This window comes from Chelmon rostratus, chromosome 4 (genome assembly GCF_017976325.1).
Source record: "Chelmon rostratus isolate fCheRos1 chromosome 4, fCheRos1.pri, whole genome shotgun sequence".
NCBI classification, from domain to species: Eukaryota; Metazoa; Chordata; class Actinopteri; order Chaetodontiformes; family Chaetodontidae; genus Chelmon; species Chelmon rostratus.
Genome location: NC_055661.1, coordinates 26,457,927 through 26,478,544, shown reverse-complemented (window position 1 = coordinate 26,478,544; position 20,618 = coordinate 26,457,927). Strand labels below are relative to the sequence as shown.

Genomic DNA, 20,618 nt, shown 5'->3' with positions numbered 1-20,618 from the left:
CTTGGGCATCTTTTTGGCAGGGGGACAGTGCACAAACAGATTGGCTTTATCAGTCTCCTGACACAGATGCACCAGCCAACACTCTGATCGCCAGCCTTGTAATCTCACTAATAACACAACAGCTTGGCAGGCACTGCTACACATGCACCGCCACGCAAAATTATTTTTACTGAAAAGAACAAATTAACACAAAACTGTCAATTATGTGAAGACTTCAAACACAAAAAAGGGCTGATTGTGGTTTTCTCATATAGAAGTGATAGGGCGGTTTCGTCTTGGTCACTAATATTCTTGGTGTTTGTGACAGAAACTCTCCTCTCTGGCTGTGAAAAACTATTCCCAAGGACAGCAGCAGTTTTCCCTTTTGACAAATAGCTACTAGGACCAGCCAACCTTACAGACGCAGGTGGAACTCCCAACAATGTTTATTTTTCCTATTACTGAAAATGGGAAAATCCACCCAAAATACGACTTGTTATGTTAAATGTTCCCAGAGGAGTTTTTTTTTTTACCACTACTGAGGTTAAAGAGCAAAGTATTTATGTGTGGCTCCACATTTGTGTTCAGTGATGGGATCCAACTTTCAGCATTGCAAATGTTTTATGAGTAAGGAGAAAAGGAAATCCATTCATCGCATTTGTTAGACTTCAAGGACAAACACAATGTGTGTGTAAAACTGCTGTTTGTTATCAAGAAATGCTCCACAGGGCACCTTTAAACCTACAATAATTTTTCTAATTGTTTTTTTTATTTTGGGCCACTTGAGGAAAAAAATGGAAACAAGCTGTAAACACAAAAATGACATATTATTACCTTTTATGTTGATATAACTAACGTGTTAGCAACAGTTGCCTATTTGGCATCAGGCATATGCTGAGCAACATTATCATTCATTTGCAGTCCTATTTGTAATGATTTTAAATCCAGTGTTCACTCTCTCTTTAGCTCTGTTTTGTTCCACACCCACTCCTGAGGGAAATGTCTGTCTCTTTAGCTCTTAAATGCTCCTCCGTGTTGACCAGCTCAGTCCTAACTGTGTCTGTCTGCTGTTTGGTTGCAGGCAGTAGTGTGCAGTGTGTTTTTAGGGCTGCTGGGTCTGAAAACGATGCCACGAGAGCAGTGAGAGTGAACCAAAACACTAAAGTTACAGGTCAGGAAGTCAAAACAATGAGCTGAAAGACGCTAAAACACTCATGCCACCATAATATACAAAGTCATTCGATCCACTTTTAATAGAAATATATTGATTGTAGTAGATTTAATGATAATAATAATATATGTAGCTGTTATTGCTTACAAAGTGTTGTACATAGACTATGTCACTAATACATATAGAGGAAAATAAGAAGGTAAAGAAACAACATTTTGATTTTGGGACACTTTACATTAACTTCAGAATTGTTTTTCTGGACAGTTCTGGGATAGTGGCGGAAAAAAGTTGGAGCTCTGATAATAAAATGGTTTTCTTAAGTTCAGGAGATCAGGACCCAGAGGTCTGCAGTGTCAGGATAATATACATTTCTTTACGTTTCCTGCCAGCGGAAGATTTTTTTTATCAGAGAAAATAGCATTAAAATGTAAATTCTTTTTTAAGGTGGAATTTGGTATTAAACAGTGCCCTGCAGCAGGAGTGAGACTGGAGTTACGCCATGACGCACTCCAACTTCTACGCCCCAAGGGTCGACTGTCTGCCTCCGTGTGCACTGTTATTAGAGTGACACTGAACAACTCCCACATCGCCTGAATGGAGTCATTATGGAGGTCTGTGTTATGAGGAGGCCCAACTCATACTGCACTCTAATTGGCTGGTTTTACCCAATGGTAAAACAAAGTAGTGAGTTGTCTGCGTGAAGACACACCCTGTCAGCCATTTAAGTTGCTGAACTGAGACACATGGTGGGGAATGGGTGTGTGTCTGTGTGTGTGTGTGTGTCTGTGTGTGTGAGACAACTGTCCCGATGGAGTCTCTCTCCTCCAGTGAGCAGCAGCGCTCTGTGAATTTTAAGTAAGTGAAAAACTTCTGGGAATGTCTTACTGTTCCAGCTCTGACATTGCTCTATAGAGAGCATTAAAAATGATGAACAATCAGCACAGCCCTGACCCTAAATGCAAAGGGACCAGCGTGGTCCTCATAATGGAAAAATCAATGCACTAAATCATATTGTAATTCAGAATTCCTCCAAAGAATACGACCGCATGTCAGCTGGAAAACACGCCAAAACAAGATGAGAGTACTTTCCTCCACTGATGTCTTGCAGTTAACAAGTCTTCCTTCAGAGCAGCAGGACAATTAAGCTGGAAACCATTTCTCCGTGAAGCAGAGCTGCCTTGTACAGATGAAGTGCCTGCCTCTAATGAACAGGAGGGAGCCACTAACCAGGCATGTGAAATAAATGAATTACTCACACGACATGACAGCTTGCTTTTACTGAAAGGAAGTCAGGACGAGTTGCTGCAGGTTGATTCAGCACATCAAAATATAAATGTTAGACAGCCAGTTTAAGGGACTTTTACATCCAATACCACATCCTGCAACAAAATCCAGATCTTACTGAATCAAGTCTAGTGTGTTAAAATGACAAATTCAGGTATCTTAAAGAGCAGGGTTCTTGCACCATTTTTAAAGTAAAATTAAATGCTTTTTAAGACCACATCACATAACACGTAACAATTTCCTTGTAAGAAAAGAGTGACAATTTATTGTGTCCTAACGTTTGTCACCATTTGACTTGAATGAACGCTGCCTGCTCACCGTCTGAAGAACCCACAGCACATAATTTCTCTCGCTGACACAAAAGTGCAGACGACGTTTCGGATGTGCTACGTGGAAAACAATGCAGGTATTAGCACAGCCCTACAGTAGCTGCTGCCGCTGGTGATTCAGATTTACACCATCCTTCACTTATCTCCTTCCAAACATTTGTCATTACACTTCCCCATCTTGGCTCCTCGCTTTTTAGCTAGCTAGCAAGCACAGCTAACAACAACAAAAAGATGGCGTGCAGTCAGATGCTAACGTCTTGAAGTTAGCTAATGTAAAGTAAATGAAACACAAAGCTTCTATTAATGGTTGAGTCATTGTCTAATACTAAGTTAAAGAAACAAATGTACACTATTTGATGTTTTATGGTAGGCTACTATCAGCCTTAAACACACCATTTGCAAATTTAATGTGTGGTAAACTTGGGGTGATTTCTCTGGAGTCACAAAAGGACACAAAAGAGGAATGTGTAACTGAATATTACAGGAGGATAGTTACCTGAGTGGCTGTATATGTTGAATGAACACAAAATCACAACAACACTGAGATCCCTCTTTACATTTGGTCTCTGGTCTGGTTGTTTAAAATCCGCGTGCCCACATGTAACTGTAGGCCAAGAAGTACTCCATTTAATTTAACTAAACTTCATGTTTAACAAGCAACAATGGCCGTTCAACGTGTGGCCTAAGGGCATCAGTTCAGACAGTTTTCACTCTGTTGAGACTTCTACAAACTCTCCACCAGAATGGATTTCAAAGTGGTGCTAAAATCAGTCAGTGACATAAAATCTATTGCTGACAATTTTAATAAATGATTCAGTGTTTAATTCATTAATCAACATTTGCTGGTTCCAGCTGCTCAGATGTGAGGACTTGCTGCATTTCTCTCTTTTATAATATCTGAAACAAAATGTGTTTGAATAATGAAAATAATCACTATTTGCAGCACTACAGACTGTGCATTGTGTCAAGCCTCCAGTATGCGGGCTGAAACAGTCTTTGCTAAGCACCCCTGGACAGATGTCTGGTGCCTGTGTACAAAGCATTAGTGAAAAGTGCCTGTGTAGCTCTTTGTGTGCCTGGAATACTAACAACCTGGTACACCTTTGCCATTACGACGTTAAAGAACTTGAAGAGTATGGAACAAGGTTTTAAGATCTGAGGAAAAAATACACAGGGAAGTGTTTTTAAGGCACCGATCAAGAAGCGTGGATGTTTTCAGAAGTGACATGCTCTAAAAATACTACTTCTTACATAACATGCTAGCTTATAGGTTTACATCAGTGGAAAGTATGAAGGTTTTGGGGGGGTGAAGCCTTGGGTGCTCTATAAAAACAAAGAGCTCCTCCCTGTGCAGGCATGTTAGTCCACAGACAGAGCACAATATAATCACATTTTTTTTCTCAAAACCTGAAGCAGCTACAACTGAAAACAATCCATCATTTGGGATTGACCAGAGTGAAGTGAAAATATTCTCAATTTGCCGACAAGTCCAGTGAGCTCATGTGCCATGTGAAGATTACATGAAATGATTTGTAGCCCATCACGAGTTCACAGCCACAATTCATCAATTGTGATGGAGAAGTCTGCAGACATGATACAGTACCGGCAACACACTGCTCCAAATCACATCATAAGGCCATGCTGACAGCAGGGTCCTCATTTATCAAGAGTGTGCCACCACTAACCTCATCTTGACATCATGATAAATTCCTAACTGGACACAACAATCTGAGAATGGCTAAAGCAAGAGTATGAATGAGTGTTTCCTACCTGTGTCGGGAGGTTTGATGAGGTCCATGATGACAGAGTCTGCTCCTTTAGTGTAGACGGTGATCTGATCCGTCAGAGGGTGCCGAACCACAACAGACATGCGTTTCCTGGTGGAGTCGAAGCCAAGTGTGTGCAGCAGCTCAAAGCTCAGCTTCCCCAAGTGTGGCAGTTCTACAGTCACCTGGTCAGGGAGGCGTCCGACAAGGGAGCACTTGTAGGCCCTGGCGGCGTAGACCAGTGCAGCCTCGTCGGGCGACTCTGCCTCATATCGGAGTTCACCCTCCTCCAGGTTCCACGCCTTCCCGTCGTAGCAGGGCGGAACGGGGCCAAAGGCGCGCTCCAGGCCTCTGGGAGGCTGCTCCTCGTCCAGTTTGGTGAGCGTGCTGTCTGCAGAGGGGGAGGACAACATGCTGGACCATCCCTTGTTGGAGGAGCGGTTGGTGATGAGGCTGGAGGAGCTGCTGTTATTGGAGCCCGAGGTCAGTCGGCTGGGGGTGAAGCGTTTGATGAAGTCCTCGATGGTCTTAACTGGGGACTTCAGCTCAAACCTCATCCGGACCTGGAGGACAAGGAAACCAGGTGTCAATCACACCAGCAGCAGCAAGAAGCAGAAAAAACATGCAAAAAAAACATGCAACTCCAGACATCATTATTATTTCTTATAAGTTTAATACTCAGCCTTTTCTCATTCATGTTACTGGGAGGAAGTGACTTCAAGAAAGGCAAACATAAAGACTCCAGTATACTTCATCAGAACTGTTTTGTGTGCGACCATTTCTGTCACTTTCTGAAACGACAATCCAAGATGCACACCCACTTCATGCTGTGATCGGTCATTTTTTGCACCACTATTTCTGTCATTTTTTTATGTGTACAGGCAACACTATGAATGCCTTTCAGGAAAGAACATGTGAAAATGTGCCCTCATCATCATTATTATCATCATTCGACCCAAAGTAAACAACATTCGCAGCACAGAATTATAAAAACAACAAAACAGAGAAGATATGGAAACTGAAAATGCAACCGCTTTTACTTCGACCGGGAACCACAAATAAATAAATCCAGAGGCCTCCACCCTTCTCCATCAGTCATCATTATGCAGTCTGGATGGTGGCAGCCATACATGAAAAGAAGAGGTTGGCTGATGCAAATGAGTCAGTTCATATGCAATGCATATCAATGCATACAGAATTTTCTACTTTAAACTTTAGCACTCAATACACATCAAAAATCACTTAACAGAGAGTATTAATGTTCACGGTAAAAAGTATAGACTTAAGAATGAGTGGGCTTTACAATCATTTTAGCCTTCAGATGCTTTTGAGAAACTTGGTCCAGCTCTAATGGCTCAGAAGACTTCAGGACTGATGAAAATGCACCTCCTGGCTATTATTCTTTGGCCAGTCCTTTATCCCAAGGTGGTGCAGTACAATAGCAGTGAGAGTGACTCACGTTGAGGACTCCTGGCAGCAGGAGTTCTCACATACATAGATATAAATCATTCAAGTGCTGGGTTAGCCACAAGGGCATCATAATAAAATGTGAACAATTGCATTGGCCCAAAGGACAAAAAACACAAACAATAAAAAAAGAGAAAAAGGAGACTGTATCAAAGCCATCCCTTCTGAGTTGATTTACACTTCCTTCCATCTTATCAGATAAACTCCAAACAGAAACACAGAGTACATAAATAACGTGTCACTTTGTGAAGCTTAATCTGTGCAGGTTTGTGCCTCTGAGTGGCAGGACAGCAAACTGGTGCACACAGTGTGTGGCGAGGAGAGGATATAACCTCTGAACAGGACAACCACACCCAGGCTCGCACAAAAAAACAAAACAAAACACGGATACACAACAGTGACTGGACCGAGCACATCAAAGACACAGGCAGCAAAACGGTGAAAGCTACGTGCAAAAGGAGACTTTCTGAGTATTTTGTAAGGTTTTTGTGCTTTCCACACTGTTTTTTTAAGGAAAAGTAGCCAAAATAACGTGCAACAAATTGAATTCTTTTTGTGAAAAGATGGAAACTACTCCCATGTTGTTCAAAAAAAGAAAAACAAAAACATGCAACATTGGAGGCTTTGTGTTAGTGTTTTGGAAGGATATCAGTAGAATTAGTCCCTGTTGAATTGTCTATTGATGCTCCTCCTGGTTCCCAACCCTTTAACCTTGTGACCACTTAAAGCAAAGCAAGCTCTACTTGTATGTTTACCAGCTGTGACCAGTTCAATACGAGAGTTTTCGTCCTTAATTAAAATTAAGTCCACAGTCGAGCTTGCAGCTCTCTGGACTGTACTTGAACCAAGGATGTTTAAGCTAAATGTTCAGCAGGTACAATGTTTATTTTTTTTTATCTTAGTTGCTAGCATTTGCTAATTAGCATTACACACAAAAACCAGCTGTGGCTGATGGGAATGTCATCAGTTTTTAGGTATTCATGAAAAGTTTTTGTAAAACTGAAATTTTAATCTAATGATGGCATGAGGTGAAGACTCAGGGGCTCAAAGTATCAACAATCATAAAAATATAATAAAGCGTCATGGTGGCAAAGATGAAGGGATCATCCACTGGGGACCGTGAATGTCAGTAAAAATTTCATAGCAATCCACCCAAAAGCTTATGTGATATTTCAGGCTGGAAAGTTGTGGACAGTCAGAAAAAAATAAGACAACTCTGTTAGCAGAAATATCTATCCATCTTTCTATCTATCTTTTATGTTAGCAATCTTGCGACCCTTCCAATTTAATGTGCAACTTTTGTGGGTCCTGACCCCCGGGTTGGACTGGCCTAAAGGTCTAAGACTGTGACAAAGCATTTGCAATGTCCTGCAGACAGGGCCAGGGACCTTTGTTGCATGTCAAATTTCTATTGTCTAACTTATAAAAGCATCACTGCCCCCAAAAATACCTTTAAAAAAACTATTTTGTATAGAGGACTGTCAAAGTTCTTGGAGCACCATAAATCCTCTTGTTATTCAAATATTCCTGATTATTAAATAAGACAAAGCGATGGTGAGAAAAAGCTGCTACGTGTTTTGTGTTAATTCTACATTATTTATTATTTTCCAGTACAGACAGACCTATTTACCATCACTTTCACTTGATTTGTAGTGATACACTGAAGTGCATGAAGACACTCTCTGATTAAGGATGGAATGATGAAAAGTCAGTACTGTGAGCTGCTGTTTACTGCAAGAGCGCCCAGTCATTGAAACCCAGTCAGCCCTATAATATAGGGCAGTTTAGCTTCTTCACCAGTTGTACAGACACGTGTATTGTAGTAATTAAACACAAAGACGGCTTTGCCTGCTAGCTAGACACGACAATCTACTTTACCTCACACACACACGCACACAAGTAAGAAAGGAAAGTGCGTCAAACCAGAAGCAGGAATTTCTAAATGGTAAAAGGTAATTTCTTATTGACCCGAGAAGGTTTGACTGGATAGATTTTGCTGAGGTGAGTTGTACCTTCTGCCTGGGCTGGTTGGGGGAGGACACCACCACCGTGTTGCAGATGGTGAGAGCGATGAAGAAATCAATGATGTCAGCCAGGTCAGAGGGCAGCTGGGACATGGGCTGGCTGTGGAAGCGCATGAAGTCCAACTGACTGCTGCATTCGTTGACTTTGTCAAGGAGCTGAGGGTCGGGGGTGATATCTTTCTCCTGCAGGAGAGAGGAGGGTTTATCAGTGGACAGCACAAAGCACAGAGTACAGCGTGAAGGTGAGGCGCACTGACCATGGGGCTGCTGAACGCCGTGTGCTTAGACAGGATGCTGGCTCGCTTGGCCTCTGCCCTGCTGCCCGTCCTGCGGTGGGACTTTGTGCTCTGGGAGCGCAGCACCACCCGGGCACTCTGGTGGCTGGTCACGCTGTCCCGCCTGGGCAGGGTGCCACCGTGAGATGTACACTCCTCTTCCTCAGAATCCATCTCCTGGTACATGGCAAGTCTTCGAGCTGGATAACACACACACACACACACACACACACACACACACACACACACACACACACACACTAAGTACAACTTTAAAAGGCAATGACTGCTTACTGCTTTTGTACAGGCATGTATGTGTGTCTGTGTGTGCTGGCTCATCTCACCATTGGCATCATGGGAGTACTCCACCCCTGCCACAGTGCAGCGGCGGAACACCATCTTGTTCTCTGTCAGCGTGCCTGTCTTGTCAGAGAAGATGTATTGCATCTGGCCAAGATCCTCAGTGATATTAAGAGCTCTGCACTGCAGGTGAGAGTCTGTCTCCTCGTCATACAGCTCCATGTCCTGATGGATGAAGTACACTTGGCAGATCTTGACAATCTCAATCGACACAAAAAGGGAGATGGGTATCAGCACCTGGGAGGGGACAAAGTTTTTGTTAAAAAAAGGAGCAGAGGTTCTTATGCGTTTTTTAAAGCAGACATTTACAGTATAAACATTTCAGAGCTGGAGTACTTGTACCCCAGGGGGCACATCTGCAGTTTCTGGGGGGAGAAGCTCAACTCATGCGAAATATTAAAATATGTCCACATATGGACTCAGCTGTAACTACTGGTCACTAGTTGAGAGAGCAGAAGTTGAAATCGTGGATAAATGCAGGTCCTAGACGCAGGTCCTTTATACCAACAGCTGCAGTGTTCAACTCCAGCACTGCTTAATGTCAACTTCAGTGTTGTCTAATGTAGCACTGTGTCCACATACATACCGTTTCTGCTCTACTATGTGACTGATGTCTAACATCCTGCCATCACATTCAAGCAATACCCTGTGCAATATTGCTTTTGTATTTTTCTTTTAAGTGCAAAACCTATGCATATACATTTTCCTACTGTGATACATTTATATTTTATCTACTGTGCAATAGTGCAATTTTTCAATTTTTTTTCACAGGTGATATTTTTAATAGTCTTTTAAAATGTACATATATATAGTCAAGTTTTTTTTTGTTTTTTTTATTATCGTATTATTCCAGCTACAATTGCTTGCTGCCTGTAACACCCTAATTTCCCCAGCAGTAGATTAATAAAGTGTTATCTTATCTTAAAATCAATGGCTGAAAAGTAACATAATGTACTAGTAGTGGATAGATGGATGAAATAAATGGCAGTGTCAATGATGGAGTATTTAAGTTCACTGAACAGGGCTATGGGGGAATCACCGTTTTACTAAATTACAGCTTTCTAGTTACATTATCTATTGGTAAAAATCTTAATAATTTAAGAAAATATTATTATTATATTAAGTGTACAGGGTATATGTTTGATTGTTTATAAAATGTTGATGTAATCCCCAGTGAGACATTTTCAGCCAACATTTCTGGAAAGTAGTTATGGAGAGATGAGTCATAGCTGTTGGGAGTCATGTGTTTATTTGAAAGTGGACCAAGCAATGTCTGGCAATACTGGTCGGTCCCCAACCTCAAACAGTTCCTGTTTGTACAATGTAGCCAAAACTGCTATCATCCCTGACTTCTCATTCATTTCAACAGTTAACTGATATCAGGGGATCTGTAGCTGCGCCATCTGACACAGGACAGGGTGACATTTTGGCATGCAAGGGGAAAAAAAAGCTGTTAGGTGGCATGTTTTCCTATTTGGATCCTGTATTATGAGGATTTTTGTGCAGTATGAAACAAGTACCTCCTCACTGCTTTTCCAGATTAAATGTGAAGATAAAAATCTAGAGGTCATGCGCTCAGGGGGCTGAACTACTGCCAACGTTTTGATTTACAGCAGAGCTTGTGTGCAGTAGAATAAAACATTTTCAACTTAGTGATACTGTGTGTCTTCGTTCTATCTTTATCTGTGCATTTGTTTCTTCAAGCTTCTCTCTGTTTCCTACCTGAAAGACGATGATCATAGTAAGGAAGAGATAAATAGCGGACATGATAGGTGATAAGTCTGTCCCCTCTGGACTAAGAACGTCAAACACAGGTCTCTTATCTCCGTACTGAAACATCCACAGCCCATGACCTAGAACAGCAACACCACAAGGTCAGCTCATATAAACACTGGAATGACAAGATATAAATAAAAAGCACAGTAAAGACAATTCAAAATGATCTTTTCTTCACTTTTTCTCATTACATCTAAAATAAAATGACTGTTTTATATCAAAATGTATCAGTAGAAATCACAAGGTTTCCCAAACAGCTGTTTACTCTCTACGCACCAACAGCAGCAAACAGGCACATGACCAGCAGGATGATGACACACCAGAACACATCTACATTCATCTGTCTCTCCAGTTTACTGCGCTTGTAGCGTGGGCCGTTGTTGTTTAGCATGGCTTTGGTCTCGTGACCTGTGAAGACACACGGCATGTTAGCAACAGCTGGTCAGAGGTCGATTATGAAGTGTGACGGCTGGTTATTTTGGGGCCAACCTGCATAAATGACTATTCCTACAGCCTCTTCTGTGTTGCGGATGGTGCAGCCTCTCAGCAGCAGGTTTTCTTTGTAAAGTGCATCTCTTCTGCCACTTCGATGGATTCTGTCAAGTTAGAAGATGCATAAAAATTACTGCAAGTGCTGGTCCAAAATGTCAGCAAACAAAGCAAAATGATTATGTTTTTACATTCAGGTGAAAAATATTGAAGCTCTAAGAGAAATAGAGAATCTCTCTATACCAGAGTCCCCAAGACAACATCAGTTCATTCTGCTGAGCACCTCAATCGATCACGCTCTAGAGCATCATGGTCTTCCCTCAGCAGGAGCCCTTATCTCAGCACAAATTCCCTCTGATATACCATTCCACAGAAACCCCTCGGGTTTCGAGTCAATCAGGCAATTCACTGCTTCATCGCTGACCCGCAGATCTCACTTCTGACTTCAGTTTAAAGATCATTGATGTCATACAAAGAATGAATTCAGCTCTTAGCCAACCCACCAAGGAAGTTCAGACCACTCTTAGAAAAGGCCTTTTAACTAAAAGTCTGATTTATGTGTATTAAATGTGGGGGAGAGCAGAGTTGATAATGTCAGCCTTAATCCCATTATTAAATCAAGGATTACAAGAGTGTTAGTTAAGCAGCCACCCAACCTTTAGCTGGAAGCAGCACTTAACTATCTCTGCTGCAGCCTCAATCGAAGTCACACAACTGTCAGCATGTTTACTAACACGAATGTTCATCCTTTGGCCTCTGACAGCAGGCCGACTGACACGTCACCACCATGATAGCTTAATAACAGTGTCCCTGAGCAGCCATAGTTCACACACAGTTTGTCCTAGTTCATAGCTCACACTGTTTAAGAAATTGATAACACTCAGAGACACAGAGTGCTTTCTCTCCCCGAAAGGTAGTGAGATTACGCTTGGTGCCATTGGCCGTAATGTAATAAAGCACTGCTGAGACAACTGCCTCTCCTCCCCCCTCAACTCTGCCGCCGTGCCCTGTGCTCCACTGTAGCCTGGCAACTGAATACCTGCAGCATCTGGTCTCCTTCTGAGCAAATGTCATAATCATGGGAGTGCGGGTCAGCCTGGTCACTTCACTGTATGTTTCTCATCTTGTGCCTCACGCAAACTTTTCAAACACACTTCAGTGAGGAGACGCAGCAAAAAGGCTGAGCAGATCCAAGTCTCTGAAAACAGCAGAGAGGATCCATGCTGCACTCCCTGAGAAACATGACCATGATGGAATAGTTCAACATGTTTAGAAATGTTCTTATTTGAGTTCTTGCAAAGGATGAGATGAGAAGACCGATACCACTCTCATGTCTGTACAATAAATATGAAAATATGGTCGGCAGCCGATTAGCTTAGCTTAGCATAGAGACTGAGAACAGGGGGAAACAGCTAGCCTGACTCTGTCAAAATGTAATAAAATCTGCCTTCCAGAACCTCTAAACATCACAGATGAACATTGTTTGCCATTAAAACACCTCATCACGGTTTTACGGGGGATTATGTGCTGAACTATTTCTCATCCGGGTGCAGTGACTTTGTGCAGTCTTGTCCAGACCTTGAAGTTGCCAGGCAACACAGACTTTGACTAACGACAAAATGAAAACATTTAATGTGAACTTATCACATTAAAGACTTACATATTACACTGCGTGCATCAAAAAACTTTCCACTTCATTACTGAAGACGTAACAGTAAGTGAAGCTGTGGGACACTATAGTTTTTAAAGGGGCACTCCATCAATTTAGTGTTGTATTTCCACAAAGAGACTCCCAAGAGACAGATATAGAGCGGATATAAAATCAAAGATGCTGAAAATATCCTAACCTTTTAGTCTTTAGTGAGTCAAGCTCCAAAAACACTGGATCCTACAACTCAGCAGCATCTTTCAACAGTCCAGTATAGCCAAATAAATAGCCAGGTCTATGAAGGCCCACACCTCCTGCTTGCAAACTAGGTGTTCAGTTATAAATTTTTAATGTCCAAAACCAAGGTAAGACTTCGATGACATTGCCAGGGTTTATTTTCAGACTTGACTAGCAACAGTAATATCAAAGCTGATTGACCAATATAAAACCTTACACGTGGTTGAACAGATGTCACTCATCACATGGTGGTTAGTCACTGGTTAGTACAACATGTAACAAGGTAAACAGCAATTAGATTACACGTGATAAACACAGGAGAGGGACCAAGGTTTTTTCAACAGGATGAATCATTGAGTGAAACTTAGACAAACTTTCCTCCTTTCTCTTTCAAAAGCATATCCTGCAACCTCAAAAAGGAAGTAAAGTGTGACACAGGAAAGCAGATGAGTAGGAGGCAGGTTGTTGTTGCTAAATACTTAAGCTGGCTCTCGTACAGGTCTAGGAACTACAGATTCAGTAATAAGGCTGTAAAGAGCAGCTGGTCCTTCAGTTTATTCTGGTGATGAGGAAGCACATACATCTTCAAATGTGCATGGCCGAACGGGTAAAATCTTGCAACCACATCCCAAGAAGGCAAATCGTAGTCCCGACTTGGAAAAACCGTTTAAGTCATAATTATAAGTTGGAAACTTCTGGCTTGTCAACAAACCGCAGTTTCACATTATTTCCATTTGGCAGCCTAACATTACTCAAAATGTCACAGCATTAATTTACAGTGAAATGAAAATGAAACCTGATACTTTTAACGTGAGTTAACAAATAAGAAAGTCCAGGACCTCGGGTTCAAAACATTTTTTCCTTTGTTGCTGCGGACAGCCATCGGCCACATACTGTACAGAGCTGACTGAACAACAGAGTACTCACATGTAGCCTCGGAATCTGTTCAGGTCGTTGTTGGGCTTCTCACATTCAATTATGCTGTTGTACTTCAAGGGGTCAAAATCACAATCCTGCAAACAGGCAACATGCAGCTAATTAGCCAAATGAGTCCCAATTAAAAATGGCTGGAACCCTGTACAGTTGCAACATACTGTGTGTTACGCTGAGAGGTGTCTGTAATATTCAGTCTAAACGCCACACTGTTAGAAACTACATCCTCCAAAATGATCATGCAGTTGCAACAAAACCTCAACAAAAACTGAACATTACAACCTTCATGAAGGGATGATTTATTGCAGGACTGCATCCGACAAACTGTCAGCCTGATAACTAACATAGTTTGGCTGAGTGTAACTGTCACATAAATTAAAAGACACATATCTTGTGCAGCCAATGTGAAGTGACTCCTATTAGTGTATTTTTATCATTTTCCCCTCAGATGACCTGAGGCACAGTTAATGAGGGAAGCTTGTTTTTCATGGGGAAGTTAGTTATTTACCATGTGACCTTAGCCTCAGGCAAAACAACCACATCACTGAATTTATAATGATACAAATGTGTTAAAAGCAACCAAATCATCTAGTTTTTGCATAAAGTACTAACATGTCTCATATTTTCACTGAATAAATATTCGAATAATTGGCTGGTTATCAAAAGTACCAATATTATCATTCTACTACTACTTAAAATGGATTACTGTCATCAAAGGTAGAAAAAATATTTAGCTTTGGTGAAGAGCAACAAAAATACAAAGTAGTAAACCTGAAAATGATGTGTTAGTATATTTACTATGGGTAAATGCTTGCTACATGGCTAAATGCTAATTTCCAATTGGCTGAAGGGTGTGTGCAAAAACCATTTTAGTAAAGTATTTAGAGTTTTGTAAATTCGTGCACTTGGTAGAAATTTTCTGAGTAACCTGTGTAACCTCAGTAACAAACAGCTGGATGCACAGCCAACATTCAAAGTATCAGGAATGGTGAACTTTTGCATCCAAAAACGAAATTATTACACGTGTCTAACACAGGAACAATTTATGTGACCAATTATGAAAATATGGAAATAAAAAGTAAGAAGCGGCCATCTCACCAGGTCAAAGAAGCTGCGGACGACCTGCCTCTGCTTGAGGTTGGTCTCTCCGTCCAGTGTGGCGGTCTCGATGTGGCACAGGCGGTCGGGGTCACTGGAGCTCAGCAGCAGGACGTCGGCGGGGAGGATCTCGTTACAACGCAGCCTGATGAAGTCTCCCACCCGCACCTCCTTCCAGTACTTCTCCACATAACGTCTCTCCACTCTGCCGGAACAACAAGAGGGCAAACGGTTAGCGTAAGCTGCGGGGTATAAGATGTGGAGCCATTGTTTTCAATAATTGGGGGTTCTATAAACAGCAGCTTCAGCTCGACTTCCATAAATCTGTATGGGACGACAAATATGCATAAAAGAGGACAGCTGGTTTGTTGATGCAAAAGCTGGTGTGACCAACTCCCAAATCCCAAATTCAGCCTAGCCAGAGATATTACTCTCAGCTTCTTCCTCAGCATGCCCATCTAAACACAAAAATGTCCAGAATGTAGCGTAGCAGAAACATAACAATGCATCTTTATTGGATTATATATAGAAATGAGAAGTTGGTTTATGACATGAGGCCTTTCAGAGCATCAAAACAAACATGATTCCACAACTAAGGAGGAACGACCTCACTCGAATGACATAACATTTTCTCCGTCTGAAGAAAACCTCACGAGGGTTTTCTATTTTGAGTCCATATCACAACAGACTGATTCCACCTACCACAAAGGAGTTTGTGGTGTTATACTGTAAATGATGTCACCATTCTGAACAGAGGCTGCTGCCTTCTCAACAATTAAAGTGCAAAAACACATGTGGATGGATTGAGAACAATGAGATATTCCTGGTAGCAAATATGCTGAATAATTCATATCACCGAGCCATAAACAAGAGCCAAGAAGTGAAAGGAAAAAACACTCAGTTACTTATTCCTAACAACATAACAACCCCCCTACCCGGCATTAATGACTCACATCCGAGTGTATAAAAACATTCCTTTCCTTGAGTTTTGTCTCTAAAATATGCGCGTGGTGTGAGCATGAAAGTCAGACTTTTTCCACGCATTTTATGCTCTAGACTGGACAAACAGATGGCGAACAGAACAAAATAAAAAAAAAAAGAACAATGACAAACTAACAACGTATGTCAGTAACATTTGCTCTTTCCTCTATTTTTCCATTGCCTTGAAGTGGATCAATAGCCTTAGGACAAGAAGAGACTCGCCAAAGTTAGAGCACAGAACTGTTCAATAAGTGAACCAGATTTGTAAAGTTTGCTATTGCAGAAAACGTAGTCTCAGGCTCATTTACACAAAGGCCTTTCAGAGCGAGAGGACAAAATATACTAACTGATATACAGTCAACTTGTTCCCTGAAGTGGTTCATTAAACAAATTACTTAATGCTTCTGTTAAAAACACTTATTTTGGGTCCGGGTTTGTTTAAAGCTTCCAAACACTGTAGAGCTTCAAACCTGTGGTTTCAGCTTCTCAAACTTGAGGATTTTGGCACTTTTCTTTATCATATCAAAAAGAAAACTGATGATCTTTGGGTTTTGGACTGCTTTTAAAATAATACGAGGAAACGGAAAACATCACCTTGGGCTGTGGAAAACAGCGACAAGCATTTTTCACTATTTTCTGACATTTCCTATCAAAACAATTAATCAAGAAAATAACTGGCAGATTAATGACTGTCAGGTTTTCTTCAACAAATCTTCAAACAACAATTTTAGCACCGTTTCACATAAAAATGGCAAACAAAACAACAGTTTTATGCAATAGAGAGAGTGAATGTTGCCATGAATAACCTCCAAGAACTAAAACACAATTTTGTAAAATATCAGAATCCTAAAACTGCTGAAAATGCAAACAAACATTTGGCCTACATTTTATATGCCTGAATCTAATGTGCATATGGTTTATATTATCTTTGCCTTCACACACTACTAAATGTATGTAGCCCACTGTAACCATAACATACCAGGATCATGTATCTATGAATACTGTGACTGTTGGAAATACCCCTGAGCGCTCTTCTTAATGCTGATCTTTGTATAAAAAGGTCACAGCTAATGCTAACACTTTAATGTTAAAATGTGTGCAACAGTCCTGATGAGAAGGAATTCAAAGCAGCCCTGCGCCTTCTGTATCAAGATTCAACGAATGCTGTAATATGCTTTATTGTTTTGTTTGTTTGTGTTTCGGTGCTTACACTGAAACCCATGAGAAACATTCTCTGAAACAAAAAAAGACGACGAGGACAGTCTGTCTGATGAAAATTAATGCTTTCTGCTGGCAGTCATGAGTCTGTCCTTCAATGCTTTTAACTGTGAAATCTATCTCCTATTCTTTGTGCATGACCAAAGAATTACTACAGTTAATAGAGCTGCAGAAAGATGGTCCACACACGTCACTGATTAATAATCCAGTTGCAGTAGTCAATATATCATCTTAGACAGTCAACGGTGAGATAAGATGTTGTGGTCAAGCTTGGTGTTCAGTGACCTGGAGTCCAGACTCTGGACAGCAGCAGCAGCGGATGTTGTTTGCACTGTGTACCGGAGATTAAGAGCAAAGTATTTACATCCCAGTAAACTCAGTTTATTAGTGTCAATGCCTGATTTGACTGAGTATCTCTACATCTTTGTAGCTGGTCCAAAATCCACATTTAGGATGAATCCTTGGAAGTAAATCTGTCATGATAAATGAGAAGAAACATTTACCAGGACGCGGCTGTTTCCATCATTCAGACTTTGTAAATATTAGCGTTTCTGATAAAAATGGAATTTCCCTATCGTTGATACAAGCTCCTTGTGCTTTTCCACGTGAATACTGTCTGCGTGAAGATGAAATGTATTAGATAAACCATTTACATAAGCTTGACCTGCATTTACAGTTCTCCAGAGAAAGAAAGTGACAGATAGTTTAAGCGACTGAGTACTTAACCTTGAGAAAAATGAAATAAGACTACCATGCAGGTTTAGTCAAGTCAGCTGTTGCCAGGTTGAGAAAGGGGATGTTTTGCACAATACGGCCACAGCGGAAGAAAATTCAATTATGTCCAACCTTGACAGAACAACTTGGGTCAAGACTTAGCTGAAACTGTGGAGCCACTAAACACTGAGCCTTTTGATAACCATGAATTATGCTCTGTGCATGGACGACAGTGCTGCTTTTCATTAGCAAAACACACTCCGCACACACAGACTCTGGAAAATAGTTAATAGGAGCGAAAGCTTGGGAGAGTAACAGGTTGTCAGGTAACATACTGACTCATAACTGATAATGACAGCACCGACGCAACATCTGCATTGTTAGAAAACAGTTTCACGCCTCTCTGACAGATAGGTGGGCAGCAAACGAGAGGATTTCTGAACTTGTGTGATAGGTTTTCCTCATGTGCTTGCCAGGTTTAACTCTGAAATGTCATTTGTTTACCATCCTGGACCCCCAGACTGAGAGGCTGACAGCTGGCTTTTAGCATGAAGGCCAGCATGCATGGTCAGGCAAGAAAAGAGGAAAACTGTGTCTTGATTGCTTTTTAAGTTTGGAACAATCAGCTGGTGGGAATGCATTGAGGAAGGACACTTTGTACGGAAAAAATGTCCACACACACACACACACACACACACACACAGTATCAGCAACAGCTGGACGCTGCTGGCATTTAGGCCCAACTTACCTGCTGTAGACCAGACAGTCCATGTGATTGATTTCTTTATCCGACCTGTGTCTCCTGTAGTCCTCCCACAAGTCTTTGATGGCAGTGACAGACAAAATGAAAACGACAGGAGCCAGAGCAAGTTCCGGCTGAAACGCATTGACAACTGGAACAAAATTCAGCAAAGCGATGAAAACAAAGTAAACATTGGCAAACCTATGAAACTGCTCAAAAAGGTTCTTTGGCAGGAAAGACAGCACAGTGTATTTGGTCGTCTTAATCTTGTTGTTTGCATAGTGTCGGTTCGGGTTTTCCTCCCCTTTGGCGTGATCATACAGTATGTTTGCGTGGACAATCCTGGTTTTGCTCTCCTTGGTTTTCTTCTTTCTTTGCCTTTTGACTTTTGAAGCTTTGGCCATCCCGGTGTCTTCGCTCTCCCGCGCCATCGCCAGTCCCCTGCTTCAAACTTTCCCACAGTCGAGTTTTTCGTGTCCTCTCATGCAAAGCAACACGAAGTGCTAGCTAGCTATGTTATCATTCTTTTACCGTGCGGAGAAAGTTTTCTGCTCGGTTGTTCACACAAACAGCTCCTTTTCATCCATGTCCGCTCGTCTTTTCGCGAGTCGGAGGAAAACTTTTGCTTGTTTAGCGTCTTCTTTTTTTCCCCCTGCTGCTGGGAAGGATGCTGAGATAGTAGGGAGGCATAACTTTGACTTCCCGCAGCTCGGCGGACGATCTGTAGATCAGGCGGATGGGCCTCAGCCTGCGCTCGCGTGCTGCAGTGGCGCGTGTAGAGCAGCGGGCTCGCGCAAGCCGCGCGAAAACAGGACGTTCGTCAGCGGGTCAGGGGTCACACTCCTCTGGAAATCTGACCCGCAGGCCCCTCCTCGATCCAACCTGGCCTTTTTTTTCTGTGTGTGTGTGTCTCCAAGTGCCACGCGGTATTATTGGAGTTTACACTGGATCACAGGAAGCAGCCAAATACCGACAGTGCCATTGGTGTTTGTCGTTTTTATACAAGTAAAGTTTGAAGAGAGGGGAAAAATGAACTATACTCCTTACAGAGGAACATTTGTTTGAAAGTACGGTCGGAGTATCACTACACTAACGTTATTACAGCAAGAATAATAATAATAAATGTATTAAGGTGCTAACTGATGCCAAATGAATGGTAATGTTGCAGCACACACATGATAATAACAAAACGAACAAAATGAGTAGTTAGATAAGAAAAAAGTACCATAAATAACTAATATTTTAAGTGGAAATTTAACTAAACTAGAAAGCTAGGATCATAACAACAAACCTGAAATTGCCCATTGCATTGTAGTGCTACGTTACATTAACCACAAGAGAAAAAGTTAGCAACTAGATGGTGATTAAAGTCAACTATCAATAGCTAACTAGCTAAAAGATAGCTAAGCATGAGCAAAGCTTTTAGCTTGCTAAAGACACATTTTTCTAAAGACAAAATATTGAATTTACATTTTTCAGATTGTCAGAAACACAACCCCAAATTAATGCTAATGTGACTGTTAGATGTCAAAGTAGCTAGCTGTTTAGTAACACGTTAGCCATGGCAGTTAGCCCCTGTGCTACATGGTGGCTGTGTATCAGTCAGTTTGATATTTCTCTGCCTCCTAGTGGCTAAAAATGGATGAACGTGGCTTTAAGTCACAGGGGCGCTCTCTGAGGTGTGTGTATACCACAGTACACACCTGTGTTTTATGCATTATCCTGCTGTCTTTCTGATACAATACCATTCAGTTTTGTAAAATTTCACACGGCTTTATCACACATCATATGCAAGCATGAAAAATCAGTGGTCATTTTTTAAAATTCAAAACTTAAACTCACTCAAAGTAAAATAGTGTTGTTTTTTTTTAGCAGAGTCAAGCTTTTTGAGCAACTATTAATTCTATGGTTTCAAGATATTATAGTCTGCCATTTTTTCAGATGATACAGTGTAATATTTTTATCAGATGATGATCAAGTAATGTAATTATTATATATTATGATTATACTTAAAATATTCAATGTGTCCTTTTAGATTCCACCACTAGGAGTCACCAGAAAAATCCTACACATAGGCGCTTTAAAGTTTGTTTCAGTGACTTGAAAGGCACCAATCTGTGATAATGA

General features: G+C 41.3%; 1 protein-coding gene across 1 annotated transcript in view; it reads right to left on the bottom strand.

Annotated features, from left to right (window-relative positions):
* atp10a (ATPase phospholipid transporting 10A) overlaps positions 1-19,115 on the bottom strand; it is a 34,882-nt gene extending 15,767 nt beyond the window's left edge. The window contains exons 1-10 of the mRNA XM_041935718.1: positions 18,498-19,115; positions 14,837-15,041; positions 13,733-13,818; positions 10,921-11,027; positions 10,708-10,839; positions 10,378-10,508; positions 8,640-8,892; positions 8,278-8,495; positions 8,009-8,203; positions 4,534-5,092 (exon numbers count right to left, since the gene is read on the bottom strand). Of these exons, the coding sequence (XP_041791652.1) occupies positions 4,534-5,092; positions 8,009-8,203; positions 8,278-8,495; positions 8,640-8,892; positions 10,378-10,508; positions 10,708-10,839; positions 10,921-11,027; positions 13,733-13,818; positions 14,837-15,041; positions 18,498-18,922 (2,311 nt within the window). The 5' untranslated portion in view covers positions 18,923-19,115. The remainder of the gene's footprint in view (positions 1-4,533; positions 5,093-8,008; positions 8,204-8,277; positions 8,496-8,639; positions 8,893-10,377; positions 10,509-10,707; positions 10,840-10,920; positions 11,028-13,732; positions 13,819-14,836; positions 15,042-18,497) is intronic.
* Positions 19,116-20,618: the final 1,503 nt, after the last annotated feature.